Source organism: Ixodes scapularis, unplaced genomic scaffold (assembly GCF_016920785.2).
Source record: "Ixodes scapularis isolate PalLabHiFi unplaced genomic scaffold, ASM1692078v2 PGA_scaffold5__190_contigs__length_132052651, whole genome shotgun sequence".
Classification (NCBI taxonomy): Eukaryota; Metazoa; Arthropoda; class Arachnida; order Ixodida; family Ixodidae; genus Ixodes; species Ixodes scapularis.
The window spans coordinates 63,339,503-63,355,704 of record NW_024609880.1 but is presented as its reverse complement, the minus strand read 5'-3'; the positions used below and the strand labels follow the sequence as shown (position 1 = coordinate 63,355,704).

Genomic DNA, 16,202 nt, shown 5'->3' with positions numbered 1-16,202 from the left:
TCCTCAATTGCAAACTTCGGCAAACCTTTGCTGCCAATAAAAAAGCAATTCCTCGCTGCAAATTGGAAACATTCTGCCACAGAAAGTCAACACAAAACAAAAATGGGACGTTTAGGAACAGAAACATATATCAATCTTTGGATAAATCTTGGGGGGAGGGGGGGGGGGAAACTGGAGGTGAATGCCACCTTTAACGGTCAGAGCAGGAACACAACTTGCCAAGGGCACACAACAATTCAAAGGTAAGCGACACATCTTCCACAAACAATCCTGAGTATTAACTTGTAATGATGATGGCAAATGTTAGTTATGTCGCTGCGAAAAACCTATGAACTACCATTGCACAATTTGTCAATCTGTTTCTTCAACTCCGTTATCCTCGCCTCGATTCCCTGCAACACATCGACATGGTTCAAGTTCGTCGCCCCTGCCCCAAAGGACGAATAGATCTGCCTTCTTTCGTCGTTTGCTGCGGCGAGCTGTTTCTTGAGGTGCTTGAGCTCCACAGCCCCTCTTTTGCGGACCTTGCTTCCTCCAAGAGATTCGGCACCTTTCAACGGCTCGAAGAGCCGCTTGACCTCGGCGACGATTTTGGCACTCGGGTAGTTGAAGAGGTTGATGATATCCACGATGTTGCTAGCCCTGAAAAGGCAGACAGTGTCTCCTGGGGCAAAGGCCCCAATCTTCCGGAAAAGCTCTGGCTCCTGATCGCACCTCACGACGAGGTGCCCAAGCGATATCTCTTTTTTTCTGAGCTCCTCGAGGACACGGTCCTCGCGCCACCCGACCAGCGACGACATCTCTTGGGACGTAACGTAATCCTGCGATCTCAACCCAATGACGTGAATGGCCGATCCATCGCTGAGTTGCACTAACCTCACGTCGATCTTGCCCGTTGCAGGGGTCACATGTTCTCGCTCGACTTCAGCGACTCCGTTCGTTTGTTCATGGGGAAAGTCGCACAGTGCAAACCCCTTGCTGACGAGCACGTCATGTATGAAGTGCTCTTCGTCTCCGTTGGTGTCGCACAGAAGCACTTTCAGCGTCTCGCCCTCCTCGCTTTCCACTTTGCACATCAGGATTCTGTCGGCGGAAAGCTGGAGGAAGCACTTGTACGCACTCTCACACCAGTCGTCGCCCCTGGGCCGCAGGAACGCGAGCGCCGCCCTGGCGCACTGTACGGGAAGCTCGAGGAAGTCGTCGCGGAGCTTGCGCAGCTCGGAGCGATGCACCGTGCAGTGGTTCCCAAAGTCTACGAGCTCCACCTCGACGTTGTACAGGCTCGAGACTCCCGTAACGCGCGCGCGGTACCATGTGGTGTTGTCGTCCACAGATGAGTAGAGAGCCGCGTACGCCTGGCCGATGAGGACGGCAGAGCGAGTGCCGACCACCGCGTAGCGGTGCCCCGCATCGCTGCTGTACAACTCCGACATTTCCCGCGTCAGCGCCGAGAGGGGATCGTAGCCATCCGCGCCCACGGGCTGGATCGCGAACCTGCCCGGACTGCCAACGTAGCTTACCCGGACTGGAAAATACTCCTCCGTCCTGTCCGCTGGCAGCTGCACTGGGCTGTACTTCACGTCCGACGTGTTGTCCGGGCTCGACGAAGAGCGGCCCTCGGTCGAGCTGTCTTCTAAGTCTCCTAGGGTTCCGGGAAAAAGGATGAAGTCGCTGGAGGAGTCTGGGCGCACAATGTGGAACAGGTCGGGCCATCGCTGCACCAGCTGCATCGTGCCGACGCTTAGTGGTTCGCCGATCTCGTCCGTGTATGCTTGGGAAAATGAGGACATAAAGATACCGTCCGTGCGCCTCTCCAGGACTTTCTGAATATTGTTTCTGAGGAGCGAGGTCCCCGTCGCCCGAGCGTCCGGAGACTTGGCGCTGTGCGCGTGGCCGTTAGCCTTGGCCACGTCCGTCGTCGGAGACTTACCGCGAGCTGCCATTTTTGCTGGCCTGTCGTTCGAAGAATGCAGCCGAACTTTGATCTTGTCGTTCGGCATGTCCACCAGATCGAAGAACTTGACCGTGCTCAAGGCTTGCTTTAGGGAATCGAACCCGAAGTGTTTGACGTTTAATGTGGTTCCGAATTCTCGCAGGTAAGCATCTTCCAGAGCGTCGACGCAAATACCGTGCATGAACTTTGACACCAGACTTTGGAGGTTTCTTTGGACGTTGTCCGGCAAGTGCAGCTCGGTTCCTCTGGTGGGTCGCACGTTTTCGGGTCGCTTGCGCTGATCTTCGCAGACAGGCTCGACCTTCTGCGCCTTGATGAGTTCTTGCACATGTCGGACGCTTTCGCCCGCGTTGTCGTCCAAGTTGGGGAACAAGAGAACATCGCTGCCCTGTTGCTTGACGTGGACAGTGTCTGTCAAGGTACGCAGAAAATCGAGGCAGTCCGTGCAGCCGTATTTATGATACGGCACATGATGACCCTCAGTTCTGCGGTAATCCTGGAGGAACTTTCCGTACGGTGTTGGTCCGTTGTTGACCATCAACAGCGCTCGGATCACGAACTTAATGGTTTCGAGGTCACGTAGCCTGCCAGCCATGAGTGCAGGCAAGCGCCAAGTGCTGTGGCGATTCTGAAAGCGCTACAATTGACTATACGCTCAAGCATGACACAAAAAAACAAACTGGCAGACGCTGTCGCGACAACGTGCGCGCATTTTGTTTGTCTTCGACTCTTCGTGCTTTCCGGTTTTCTTCTGACTGGATTAGATTGGATTGTAGTGGATTCAGCGCTGTCAGTGTTAAAACTTAAAAGACAACAAATTATTTGAATTCTTTTTTTAAATATAAATTTGAAAAAAAAAACATAATTACAAAAAGTCTTCACGTTTTTTAAATAAATACTCTAGACTTTAAAATCGTTATATCTAAAAATCAGCATAGTGCCACTCGACTGACTCGACTGCTTCTTGCCACCGTTGCTTCTTGCGCGGGAGTTGCGGTGACGTCAGTACGACTATGGTGCCTGGAGCGCGTCTTCGACTGGTGTGTTTACCGCGGCCAAAAAAGTGGTCCCTCGATTTCCGCCTGGTGACGTCATAGAAGTGTCATGCTGTCGCCGCTCGCGACCCTGGCGGCGTCCCACCAGCTGTGGTGTACGTCGCAGATGCCTGTTCTGCTGCAGGTCGCTTTCCACTGTGACAGTTCACGGAAGCTAAAGCAGCGGGAGTTGGGACGCCTAAAGGGACGCCGTGACGACAGCGACACTCACGTTCGCTCGAGCTTTTCGCCAGCATTTCTACGGCCAACCGCCAGGATCGCGACAGGCAACAGCATGACACTCGCGTCATTTGTTGCCACATCGGGACCACTTTTGATCTATGGGTGGGATAGGACGCTAAACACACCAGTCAAAGACCCGATCCAGGCACCATAGTACGACGCCGAGCTCTGATTGGCTTTGATTGTAAGGATAGTGGGTATTCGCGACTCCAGCGACCTACAGGGGGCGCCACCACCAAACAAACATGGCGGCTGATCAGTGGTCCAGGCCGCGGCGGCTCGGCCGGGCCGCCTGAACAGGTGGCGCGTTCAATTTAACAGATTTTCTTTTGTTTAATGCTCAATTTTATAGGTATTTGAACTGAGACGGTTAAGTGTAGCCGGTGCAGATAAACTTGCAAAGCATAGTTTTGTTTTGCCGGTGTTTTTTTGTTCTTTTTGTGTCAAACTTTCGTTTCGGAGATTTCGTTCAAAACCGAAACTATGGGCTCCGGAGAGACGGTAACATACTAATCCGTTTTGATCACCTAAGGAAAGCGGCGATGACTACAGAATTGTTCCACCGAAAGTAACTTTTCAGCTAACTCGCATGCCTCGACCATGCGACTTATCTGTCCGCGAAATCGAGCTTTTGTGCGTATCCGCGTTTACGAAACAGCTCCAGTCGTCTGCTCGGCCAACAACACAGGCTGCAGGAAAATTTCGAAAATTAAGCAACCGCTTCTTGAGCCAAGGACCCTGTTAACCCGCCGGCGCCCCACTAAGCAGCTGATAGTCGTATTTCAATTCAGGTTTTAGTAGCAATCGAGAAGTCATTTTGACGAGCAGGTTATGTATTATATTACGTACTATGAAGGGGGGGGGGGGGGGGGGGGGGGGTCCCACTAAAGCGATATTAGTATATCCTTCGGGTTGAAATATGAGCTCAGTTGACTAGCTATTAGGTGAGCTGCTGAATAAAAGTATATTTGACAGACGGAGACATACTATTTAAACTTAGCCAAATGGTTCTATAGCCGGCAGCACGGAGACAAACTGAAGAGGGTCTTCATTGAAGATCCACGCAGAACCTCTCTGCATTGAACTTTGCTTCGAATCCTGAACGGAGAAAATGAGTACTTTTTTGTGGCCGGTCAACCTGACCAATGTAGACGTATATTACTGCTGGCTTCGACGTCCTCGTAATATAAATATTGGAGGCGTGATAGGTCAAAATGCCGTGACAGCATCTAACGTTGCGAGACTTGTCTTCCACCTTTTAAAAACAGATAATTTCCCTCATTCATCATTTGCAGCGAGCAGGTTTTCCTGAATCAAGTAATTGCGAAATCAGCCCAACTCTTCAGTGTGGTCCAGAGGTTTTTTCGGCGAAAAGCAGCCAAGATGAATAGCCAACGCACCGACCGGCGTGGGTGGCTCAAACTTGAAGCTAACCGAACACAACCAAACTCAAGAAAAGCAGCTATTGAACCTTCCCATTCACTTGACTGCAACATTGATGTTTTCTCCAGTATCAGTTACCAAGCAGTCGTCACTTTGAATGTGATTCGAGACAGACAAGAAATCAAAAAGTTTTTCCGTGATTCCTCCCCATCCAAGAAATCGAAAGCACGTGACCGTGTGCTGTGGAGTAAACGGGCTTTCAAACACGTAACAGAAGAAAACAATCTACTGAGGCTTCACCACACTAATGATCACTCAGGCAAACTTAAGAAATATTCGGACCTTCGTCAAATTACATTGTTCGCCACCGCGCCGACAACACGTCTCCGCGAAAGCCACCAGAGACGCGGAGGGGCGCGGAGCGACCTGGACCGGCTGGTTCCCGGTTTTCCCGCTTGGCGGCGTCCGTTTTGCTGGAGTCGCGAATACCTTAGATGCATTGAGGTCTACCCACTATTTTTTTAGAGCGCAGCTTTTAGGCGCCCGTTTCCGGCTTGAGCGGCGTCGCCGTCGGCGTAACCGCGCGCGTTGCATTATGGGACGTTTCCCCGCTAAAGTTAGCGGGGAAGTTATTTCGCTAATTTTAGCGGGAAAATTTTTGGGAAACTTGCTAAATTTAGCTGGAAATTCTGCGAAAATTTCCCGCTAACTGGGAGGGGAGCAGGAGAGGAGGAGCATACACTCCGCTCCTCCTCCTCCTCAAGAGGTGCACTCTAATTCGGCATTACAGAAAATTGCAAACGTCTTTCATTTTTTCAAACAGCAGATAAGAGCTCGGCATTCTGACATCATCGCAGCCCTTGTGCAGAAAGCAGACAAACTTGTGCTCCGTCTAGCTTTCCTCAAGATTCCCAGCATGCTTAGCGCAAGCCGCAGAGAGCACGCTACTTTCCGAAATTAGGCTTTGCACGCTGTTGGGACCGTTTTGCATGGGTTAACCTTGGGACCATTTCGGTACGGCCGGTCGGGTTCATTTTGTGGGACGCCGCGGGCTACATAGGTATGGTGCCTGGAACACGTCTTCGACTGGTTAGTTCACCGGGTTTACCGCAACCAAAAAAGTGGTCCCTCAATTTCCACTTAATGACGTCATAGCTGGCGGTGTTCCAACAGTGGTGGTGTATATGGCAGGCGCCTGTTCTGCTGCAGGTCGCTCTCCAGAGTGACAGTCCACGTGACCATAAAGAGAGTGAACCAGGTTCAAACCGGCTAGTTCTCAATCGGTGGTTTTCGGGCAAAAAGAAAATGAATTTCGAGTTCCTGTGCTCTTGGTAGTCGAGTACAAATACAAACCTTGGTGAGCATAAATTCCCTGTCAGTGTCCCTTTAATGTGCACCACGCAGTAGTAATACACGACTGCACGCCAGAACGATGCTCCAGATCGAAATTGGCAGGGGTTTTGGAATTGAACCCAGGATCGCTGGGTTCTATATCGCAAGCTTTTGCTCCACAGGCTCCGAGCTGGCATGTGCTAGCCCACTCGGCCACTCCTCCTTTTTTTTTTCTTCTTCTTCTTTATTGCATAAAGCAGGGAACTCGGCCACTCATCCCCTTTCACCATAATTGGGGGAGGAGTTGAAGCATTGGAAATCGTGGGGTAATTATGAACCCCTGGGTGCAGGGCAGTTTCGCAGAACTATAATTTTGCTACTTAACTGTATCCAGTAGACGGTTTCAATAAAGCATTGGCAGACCCAGCACTTTAGTATAAAATAATCCTCATCAGGATCATTAGGACACAAATGTATGCGGAGAGGAAGTCATCTGCGCAGGAGTTGCGGTGACATCCGAATGACACAGAGTTCTGATTGGCTTTGATTGGAAGGATAGTGGGTAGACCTCATGATAGGTGCCATAAGGTCCTACTCCCTATTTTCAATCACCGAATAAAAGCTTGGCATTCTGACATCATAGCAACCTGTGTGAGCAGCAGACAAACTTGCGCTCTGCACCGGCCAACACTTATTCCGGACAAATGGTACCGGTTGAAATGGTCTCAACTGGTTGAGTTATGTCTGCGGCTTAGGCGAAACTCAAAGGTTTTGTGAAATATAAAACATTAGCCATATTTTAACATTACCTATTTAAAACATAGCACAGTTCAGTGGATGAGCCAAGCAGGTAAAGAAAATACAATATCACAAACAAAAAAAAAAAAAAATTACACAGTAGACTTACGACTGACTGCTTATGTGTAGGAAGGCGAAAGAAAGTCAAGGACGAGGCCTAGAGGGCGACTTCTAGGACTATGTCGAGAATAGCGCCTAGAGGAAGACACTTAATGGCGTATTTGCGTGGGCGGCCACGTTTACCTGCAGAAGCCGCCATAGATGTAGACGCAGTCGCATCACAGTCCGTCGCATGACAAGCACAGATGAAGCACGAAGCGCACCTTTTGCATATGGCACTCCGGTGGTGACATCACGCTGATGACACATTTCTATGGCCAACTTTCGGGCACAACGTGAATGCCGCTTGTTTTTAACGTAATGTGACAAGTGAGGCTGTCCTAGAAGTCTAGGACGACGCCAAGGTAATGGGACAAGGAGGGCCGCCCATTGAGCGGCGCGTGCCGCGCAATCGTCTTTTTATGGTCATTTACTCCGATTATTCACTTAATGGGACAAGGCTTAAAAAAAGTATTTAATGGCTCGACATGTAGGAGCGGGGGAGAAACGGGACTTACAATACAAAGCTCATTTTGGAGCGTTGCGTTGTCCGTAAACCAAATTTATAGAGATGCATCAGTCTAAACACATTTTTCAGCTATTTAAAGGGGCACTGACACCCCAAAGGTCGTATTTATTTTTATTGTCTAAAACGATGCAAGTTGCAGTCATAAACACGCAAAAAAAACCGCATCGCAAAAAAAAATTTTCCCGCGCGCGCGCGCGCCTTTTTATTTTTGGCGTTTGATTTTCCCGCCTCTCGCCTCCTCGCTTCTTTTGATCGGTGACGTCAAAAATCAGGAAATTTAGAAGCTTTGTAGGCGACATCTCTATAACATTTAATAACGGCAATCGTAAAACATGTTTTTTAACGCAATTGCGAACGCACTACGGCCCTTCTTTTTGAAATACCAAAAATCGGGAGTTCGTTGTGGTGCCGTCTCCTGGATTTGTATCCTCCAACGGAAAACAGGCGACACCGCTCAAAACCGGTCCGCCGCAACGCCGTCGCTGCCGCCGCTCACCAACACCTGCGCTCACTCCTTTCCTCCTCGCTTTGGGTCGCCATGGCAACAGCAGGGGGTGGTGAAAGAAAGTCGACTCTCAGGTCTCCGCGATTTTTGACGTCAAGGCACCGGCGCCGATCGCGCGGGAACTTCGAATTCGGCATTTGGAAATTGTTTTTTTACTTCACAAATTTCGAATTTTGAGGGTAATGTCCCGGCATCGTTATCAATCGTTTCGGATAATAAAAAAAAAATGATTTTGATGTGTCAGTGCCCCTTTAAGTCTGGCAAGACTAGAAATATCTAACTGCTGCAAATTTCGTAAGCCCTAGGGTTATAGAAACTGGACAGGGAGCATTCAAGCACCCACAAAACTTTAATTTGAATGATGCATTTCAGATTGCAAGAGGTTCATGTTTATTCAAGAATACATGCCCAATATGAAGCTAGAGGTAAACTTCCCATGTTTTTGTGAAACTGTGTGCTAGTTCCCAGCAGTCCAAGAGGGAAAGCTACAAATAACAAGAGCTGCTTGATATGTATTCCATGACCTTGAAACACATCTTTCTCCACCTAGAACTTGCCATACAGGCCCAATTTCTTCCTATTTCATGCCTGCTAGACTAGAACGAGCTTTGCAAGGTAAAGATTTGAAGGGGACTGCGGGTGTTGGGCTTGGCACATCTCTGTTACTGGGCTTTCCCAAAAATATCCTCCTCTTTTCTTTGTTTCAATGTCCATGTAGTATTAGAATGCTTTTCTTTAACAATAGCCACCACACATCAACTAGAAACTTTTATTTCTCAAGTTTAACTAGGAGAATATGAAAAAAAAGAAAAACGAAGAAAAAAGCCCATTTATGAAAGCCCTAATCTCAACGGGCCAAGAAATACTTGCAGCATAAGAATTCTTGCACACACACCTGTAAAGATGCAACTGCTTTTTTTATATTTATTTACAGAAAAAAAAAAAAAAAACACACCACAAACAAGGCAAGGAAGAACATGCCACACAAATATCAGACCAACAAATGCAACAAAAACCATTACAAGTCCAAATAAATAATCACGAAACTAATGCCAACATCTCGCAAGCAATGGCGAAAGAAAACAGTTTAAACCTGCAAATAATGGTGCACTCGCTGTTGAGTACGCAACACTTACAGAGAACAAAAAGCTTGTGCACCTTTAAAGAGATGTGTGTAAAAAAAAAAAAAAAGAGAGAAAGCTTCGTCTTCTGTCTAGCTATTTTCTTCCTCTTTGCAAGAGTGCTCTTCTCATAATTATATCACTCAGAAAACTGCCACTACCACATTTGAAATGAAAACTCGCAGCATAAGAGGGGTGTGGCAGCGGGCAGTCCGAACGATTTCCCACATACAAAAAGTGTCTATTTAACAGGAATCCCGAGGAAAGAGATAGAGAGACAAGCATCCAAACACTGCTCACGCTTCAAATTTAATTGCAAACTGCCAAGCCCCGTCTAGTTGCAGTGACTATGTTGGCAACAAATGCCACCGTACAAAGTGCTTCGTGCAATAAAAAAAAAAAAAAAAAAAAAGGGATTGGAGGGCAATTGGCTTGTACGCTACTATTGCTAAACGCGCTTGTTGCGAATGCGTTGCGGCCAGGAGACGCAAACACACAATCATCCAATATGTGTTTTTTGCCCGACCTGCAACGTGTTACAAACACAAGCCTCGAAAAAAAGAAGTAAACAAAAACAAAAAAACTCGAGCCGCTTGTCAGTAGGATTAGAGAATGCATCAATTGCTATGTAAGGAAAAAAGAAGCTACGCATTCACCGAGCATTGTTGCGAGAATCGCACCAGCGCACACATTTACAAGAGAAAACAAGAGACACCAGCCAAACCAATCTCGCGTCACACGCAGCTTCTCGCTTGCTCGTCGCACACACCACAAACTAAAAATAACAACTCTTTTTGGCCAGCAGTTAGTGGTAATTATTATAATAAACATACACACATTCATTCACACAAAAAAATTTTCAATGGCAATATGAAAAAAGAAAAACAACAGTATGGTCAAAGGCAGACAAAAAAACAAACAAACAACCAGTATGATCAATCAACAATACGACAAACTAGCCTCAACGTGAAAAAGGATCGGGGGAAAAATTCCAGCAGATTCCACAGCTCGTCTTTACTTTCTCGGTAGAACCAAGCCGTGACAGAAACAAAGAAAAAAATATAGCATAGAATTTTGAGGCAAACACTCGTCACTTGTTCGTAGTTCAACAGAACCCCTTCATCGAAATTCAGTTCCACAGTACGGCACGTAGCACAACCCTCAAACATCGAAAAAGACAGGGCAAACGCTTGCCCCAACCTAAAAAAAAAAAAAAAAAAAAAAAAGAAGAAGAGACAAAAGCAGGAGAGTTTCAATACTCGCGCACTGCCGGTCTTGCAGACGCAAGTCTCTCTCGAAATCGAAGTCCCCCGTTGTCGGCACACAAACTCGCGCCCCTTCCTCTCCCCCAACATCCGCTTCTTCCCTTTTTCTTTCTCTCTCCGCGTCTGCCTCAGTTCCCGCTGCTGCTGCTTCTCGTTGCCATTGTTCTTGCCGTTGTCGCTCGTCTTACTTGGAGCCGTTGACCATCGGTTGCTCTTCCCTGGGAGGCGTCGCGACGGCCGGGGTGCTTGCGACCTTACCGCTGCTGCCGCCGCTCGTGACGCCGGCGGGAGGTGGCGCGGCGGCGACGTTGCCCGTCGTGCTCGCTTGGCGGTTGCGAGGTTCTCGCTGCGTTTTGGGCGCGTCCGCGCTACCGACGGAATCGTCGGGCCGCACTTCCCCGTTCAGCTTCGATCCGTTGCCTCCGGCACTGCTCGCTCTCTCCTTTGGCTCGGACTGCGAGAGAGGGCAGATGCGAGGGCGTTCAATGGCGTGGTCCACCTAAAGGCTGGATCACACATTTTTCGCTCAAGCGTGACCGACGAGAAAACACGCCGGCATCGTCAGGTAGCCCCGGGACGCTCGTGTTCGGCATATATTTCTAATTTTCTTCAATGCATCGTTCTTTCACCGTGAGCTCGAAATAATTCCTAATGTTATTATTTGACGACACCGACCTTGCAAATACTGCAAAACCTTTTGCCTAGTTTCGGCACAGCCCCGGTCTACGCAACTCCGTGGCATTTTGGCGAAAAAGCAGGTTTTTACTGTTTTGGTGCACGCTCGACCGGAAGCATGCCTAGAAACGTCGCGACATGATGGTGACCAAAGTGCTCGACCAACCCCTGAAAAGGGCTTTTTAGGAGGTAGATGGAGAACTTAGAAAGAAAAAAATCACAACTTTCATGATAGGTATAGAATTGCCTTTGGCGTTTCGTTTCGTCGGCGCTCGTCCATTCAAATTGAATAGCACACTACAATCGAACCCGGTTATAACAAAGTTGACGCAATTTCGAAATATATTCGCAACTGACCATATTTGCTCAAAAAGTCTAAAAATTTTTCAAACACTAAGCATCATGGTCATGCATAGGCTTTCATAATAGGTGCTGTATACTTTTTGCATATTTTAAGTGCAAAGGAGCCACAATAAAGCCGCATTTCCCTTCATTACAATGAAAGCTACGAGAGTGCGTTGTAACATGCCTGAAAGCCCGCTTCTCCTTCCGAGAGCTTGCCCACTGTGGGAGAGCATACATAAAACGAGGAGCACCAGATGTGCATGATGTGTGCGCACTACCTTGGCGCGACTGGACAGCCTGCTGTGAATATGGCTTTCAACAACCAAAAAAAAAAGAAAAAAAGAAAGTGTGATCGGAGGAAATTAAACATCTATTACTAGGCAGTAATAGACGAAATGGGAAGCCACTTTGCACAAGTTCTTTCTGCGAGTATGTCCGCCAGCGGTTGTAAGCACGTCTGGCAGTCAAGGCCGGACATGGGTTGATCACAGCAAAATGCATTTTCGCCTACCTGAATTCTTTTAGAAAGACATACGCGATTCCCCCATACTCAGGTGCGTTTGAAAAACTGTTTTCTTCCCCCTTTCCCCTTTCCCCTTCACCCCCCCACCCCCCCTTTTTGGATGGTGAAGTAACACAACCGAAAAGCGTGTGCAATCTCGATATCCCTAACATACTTCAGTGACTCTCGCTAGCTCTGCAAAGCACGATTGAGAAGCACACAGAATGTCAAAACCTGGAACATGCTTGCAAGAGTTACAGCGAGAGTTACCCTCGCCGACTCCGCGAAGCACGTGATCGAAGCGCACGCTGTCCTGGGAATAAGTGTCTTCCTTCAACAATAAAGTGAAACAACAAATTTGTTTGTTAAGAACGGGATAAAATTACATTAAAAGTATAGCAGCACAAGAGTACAATGAATATTTGTTCATTACATACGAGACTTCACTATAGCCGCATTCGTCATAAGTGGGTTCAAACTGATGCTGCTAACATTCAGAAAAAAGAGGGGCCCTAATCTTGCGGTCACTTCCGCATCAGACGGTGAGAACCACCCACACAAAAGGCAACCCCAAGAGGAAGGAGAGCATACAACGCGACGCATGTTCGAATTTCTCTCTCGTGGTCGTCTTTGGCTCACGCTGTCGTCACCGTTTGAAAGTGTGTAAGCTTCGGCCTAATCAGTTTCCTATATTTTTGCCGCCGCGTTCCCGCATTTTTACGCCGAAGTTCCCGCACCTCCTTGGCCATATTCTCCTATAACTAGCCATCCCCTTTTCGCGATCTTGCGGCCGCATTGCCAAAAGCCGTCTCCTCACCTTTCGCTCCTTGACGGAGGAGTCCCTGGGGGCTGCGGGGGCGAGGTCCTTGGGGGGTGCGCCCTCCTTCGCGGCCGCGGGCTCCTTGCCCTGGGGGCCGTCCCTCGGGGTCTCCCCGGCGGGGGCCCCTCCCTCCCGGGGGGGTCCCCGGTTGCCTCGGTGGTGGGGTCCTGCCGAGGGGCCGTGCCCGGTATCCCGCGGCTCCGAGAAAGAGCGCGAGGGGGCTGACCCCGAAGGTCCCCCTCCCCCCATGGGGGGCGGGGGGCCCCGGTCGCCCCCGTAGCGCCGCGGTCGGCGCTTCTGCTGCTGCTGCGGGCGCTGCCAGTTGCTGCGCTGACCCTCCGTCGAAGCAACGCTCTCTGCGGAGGGGGAAAGGGACGCAACCCGCTCACACGTGTCCCTAGGTACGGTGGGCTAGTCACCGAAAAGAAGGCAACAGGGGCGGATATAGGGGGGTCAACTTTTTCTTTTATGAAAAACATTAGCCAAAGTCTACAGAGCACCACCTCACAGTCCAGTGCTCAAAGATGCTGCTAACAAAAAATGAACCCATTGAGCATTTTGCCCCACTTTGTAAAAGTACTTTTCAGCAGTAAAGGAGAAGCGACGCCTTACGTGTTTTTGCATTTGTTGCCTGCTCCCTCTTATGTAGCACCCAATTTCCAAAGAATTAACTGGTCTGTGCCGTTGTGGTGATCCTACACTTTGGGCTCATTCGATTTACCTGCGCCTCCTGCACCGGTGCGGAAAAGTGTTGGGCGGTGTACTTCCGGTGCGTGTTTTGAGATACGACCGGAAGCACACCGCCCTACACTTTTCTGCTCCGGTACAGGAGGTGCAGGTAAATTGAACTAGCCAAAAGTGTGGGACAGCTCTCGGGTACTGTTAAAAGCGATGGACTGCCACACCTCCCCCCTAGCTCACTGCAGTCCAGGTGCATTTTAGTCGTGTACTGCAACAAACAGAGATACAACAAGGCTGCCCCACTAAACATTTATTTCCCCCAAACTACACTCCAATCACTCCTAAGCTGCAGTGTCCGCCATATGATCGCACTCCCGCCCAGATTTGGATGGGGAGAGTGAGGCCAGGTGATGAAAAGGAGGTGGCCGACCGGTCCGGCGAGTACGCAGCACCCACCACGCTGTCAGCACGGAGTACAGCAGAAAAGCCGAAAAAAAAAAAAGCGTCGATGTGCTCGCAGGCCCAGTCTGCCGATCAAAGCGGATCTCTCCTGAAGCTTCCCTCCCTCGCAACAGGGGGTTTAAGGTCACGAGGCCACCTTTGTGGGGAGAAAGTACCTAGATCCAGCAGATTCCTCTCAGTAGACTTAAATTTTACATATCCTTTTCTCAAATTTTGGCTAAACTCCCCTTCCATAGAAAAAAAAACATTACACGCCACCCCTTAAGTAAGCAGATGTGCTTCATTCAACCTACATTTTGAGCCTCTCGACAGTTTTTCTGCATTCTGAAAATAACTTCAATAACCAAAGTGATGACGGAATGATGGCAGCTATTTGCCCGCAACGCTAGGCACCCTTAGTCCCTTGTCCCCTCGTAGTTGGTCGCACGACGTCGAAACTCCACTTGCAAGAGAGTTAGCCGGCAGGAGGTATGCCCGCATTGAGCGGGAAGTCCGCCCAAGGGGAGTCCTTGCCGGGGGAAGGAAAGGGCACTCGCCTCTGTCCAGGCTGGCTACGCTGGAGACTTCGTGGCTGTCCAGAAGGGATTCGTCCTCGTCAGTCACCCGCCTGCGGTCGCCACGGCCCCCCCTCCGAGGGGGGAAATCGGATGTCCCATTCTGCCGCTCCGGAGTCTGCCGCGAGCCTGCACGGAGCAAAAGGGTCTTGTACCCCGACGCGCGAGCGCAGACGTCCGATCGACAGGAGCCTCCACACCGCATCGGCTCAACAGCTCCCACGCAACGAGGCTGTAGCGCTCCATTTTCAACGTCGCCTAAAGAGCCAGACGCGAAGCACGGGTTGGACGAGAGTGGAGATTCCGCATTGGACCGAGACCCGTGTTCAATTGGCAAAGACACGAGTCTGAGCCGAACGCCGACGCACTTGTGTTCTGTTCCATGCTCCGAATCTCCCTCCTTAGGAGACGCACAGAATTCGGTGCTACAGCCGTGTTGCCGGTCAGCCTCGCTATGATGCCTGGAAGGCTTCTCTGACTGGCGTGTGCTCAGCATCTGCCCATATGCCGAAAGTGGTGCCTTCCGGCGAAGTGGCAACAAATGATACCACGAGAGCCGGAGTGTCCTGCTGTCAAAGGTACAAGGGAAAGTGCAAGTCACTGTCGTCCCCATTTTTTTGGACGCCACACACACCAGCCGGATGACGCGTTCCAGGCTTCGTAGCTCTATGATTACGGTACTGCATTCTGTCAACGAAACTACGTCCCAAGACTGGAGATCATGCACTTGACGGGTTGTACTCTTAGTCATCTTTGAAGCCACTGGCAATGACAAAAGGCACAAGGACACGTTGAGCAGGATGGGCTACTGCACTGATAAACGAGCCATACAGACGAGAAAGTTTTTGTGAAACAAGAGCACTCTTGCGATGACAAGATATGGCAAGATAGGAGGGAGTGAAATAAATTGTGGGAACATCCAAATGAGCAACTTTATCCTGCTTTATCCTATAGCAGAGAGTAGCCACTCCATTCTCAAAACAACTAATTCTGCTTGTGCCACAAATCGAAACGGCAAACCAAGTCAGATTCTGTTCAAATAAATATCAATTCCAATGAAATTCATTGAAAGTTTGACCCGAGAAAATGTTTGGCAGAACACGACGATTTCTCTTGGTCGGTGCAAATGTAAAGCAAGACGGTCCACTCGATTTACTTTTACCAGCCACGGGACACCAGGCGAGCAACAAACTATGCAATTCACATTGGAAGTCACTTGCCAACATACTTCTCAAATGGACACGTTGGCTCACGATGCTTAGAAACACGAGTCAATCTCCATTTTCTGCAAGGAAGAGTCTTGGAGAGGATATGAATGATTATAAACTACAAAGGTTAAAAGCACAAAGTGTATGTGTAACTTTAAGATTATTGGAGACTGGATAAATAGATCTAAAAACTCTGCCCGACCACACTAGTTTCGAGATGCACGACAGGCAAGCAAACGTGGTAGTTCCCACAGCAAAAAGATTAGAGATTGTGAGAGGACGGGCAATACATACCTAAACACGCACACCATGGCAGGGGGAGCACAATCCTTGGCACTCTAGTCAGCAAGCCTTGCTAAAGACAATTACTCTGCGCCATGCGGCTAAACGAGCCATGCCAGTTCAAAATGTGAACGGAGCGGGAAGCGATTGCCGCTACCGCAGCTATTAAAACCTAACACGACACAATCATCTGGCTCCTTCGTTTGTCGAGTGGTAAGAAATTCCACGCCAGTCTCGAATCACCCAAAAGGTAGCAGAACTTCACGACGTAACAGAACAGGTGACTAGCCAAAACGAAGGAGCACAGCAGACAGCCGTCATGTGCTTCGAGGGAGACCCTTCCAACCCTGTCGGCCGTTGTACGCAAAAGCAAACGAAACGAAAGCCGATGGATTTCCACCCCAATGAGA

General features: G+C 49.2%; 2 protein-coding genes across 11 annotated transcripts in view; both read right to left on the bottom strand.

Moving 5' to 3' along the window:
• Positions 1-5: 5 nt before the first annotated feature.
• Positions 6-2,723, bottom strand: LOC120840899 (tudor domain-containing protein 5-like). Its single transcript, XM_040211672.3, has one exon. The coding sequence runs from the start codon at positions 2,547-2,549 to the stop codon at positions 327-329; it is 2,223 nt and encodes a 740-aa protein (XP_040067606.2). The 5' UTR covers positions 2,550-2,723; the 3' UTR covers positions 6-326.
• Positions 2,724-8,775: 6,052 nt separating this feature from the next.
• Positions 8,776-16,202, bottom strand: part of LOC120840895 (fragile X mental retardation syndrome-related protein 1) — a 47,353-nt gene continuing 39,926 nt past the window's right edge. For all 10 annotated transcript variants that reach the window (XM_042294123.1, XM_042294126.1, XM_042294122.1 and 7 more), the window contains 3 exons: positions 14,285-14,431; positions 12,603-12,961; positions 8,776-10,717 (listed from right to left, as the gene is read on the bottom strand). In XM_042294123.1, the coding sequence (XP_042150057.1) occupies positions 10,448-10,717; positions 12,603-12,961; positions 14,285-14,431 (776 nt within the window). In that variant the 3' untranslated portion in view covers positions 8,776-10,447. The remainder of the gene's footprint in view (positions 10,718-12,602; positions 12,962-14,284; positions 14,432-16,202) is intronic.

Bases quoted from the DNA above. Each gene is read 5' to 3' on its own strand.
- LOC120840899 (XM_040211672.3), bottom strand. From the start codon at position 2,549: ATGGCTGGCAGGCTACGTGACCTCGAAACCATTAAGTTCGTGATCCGA.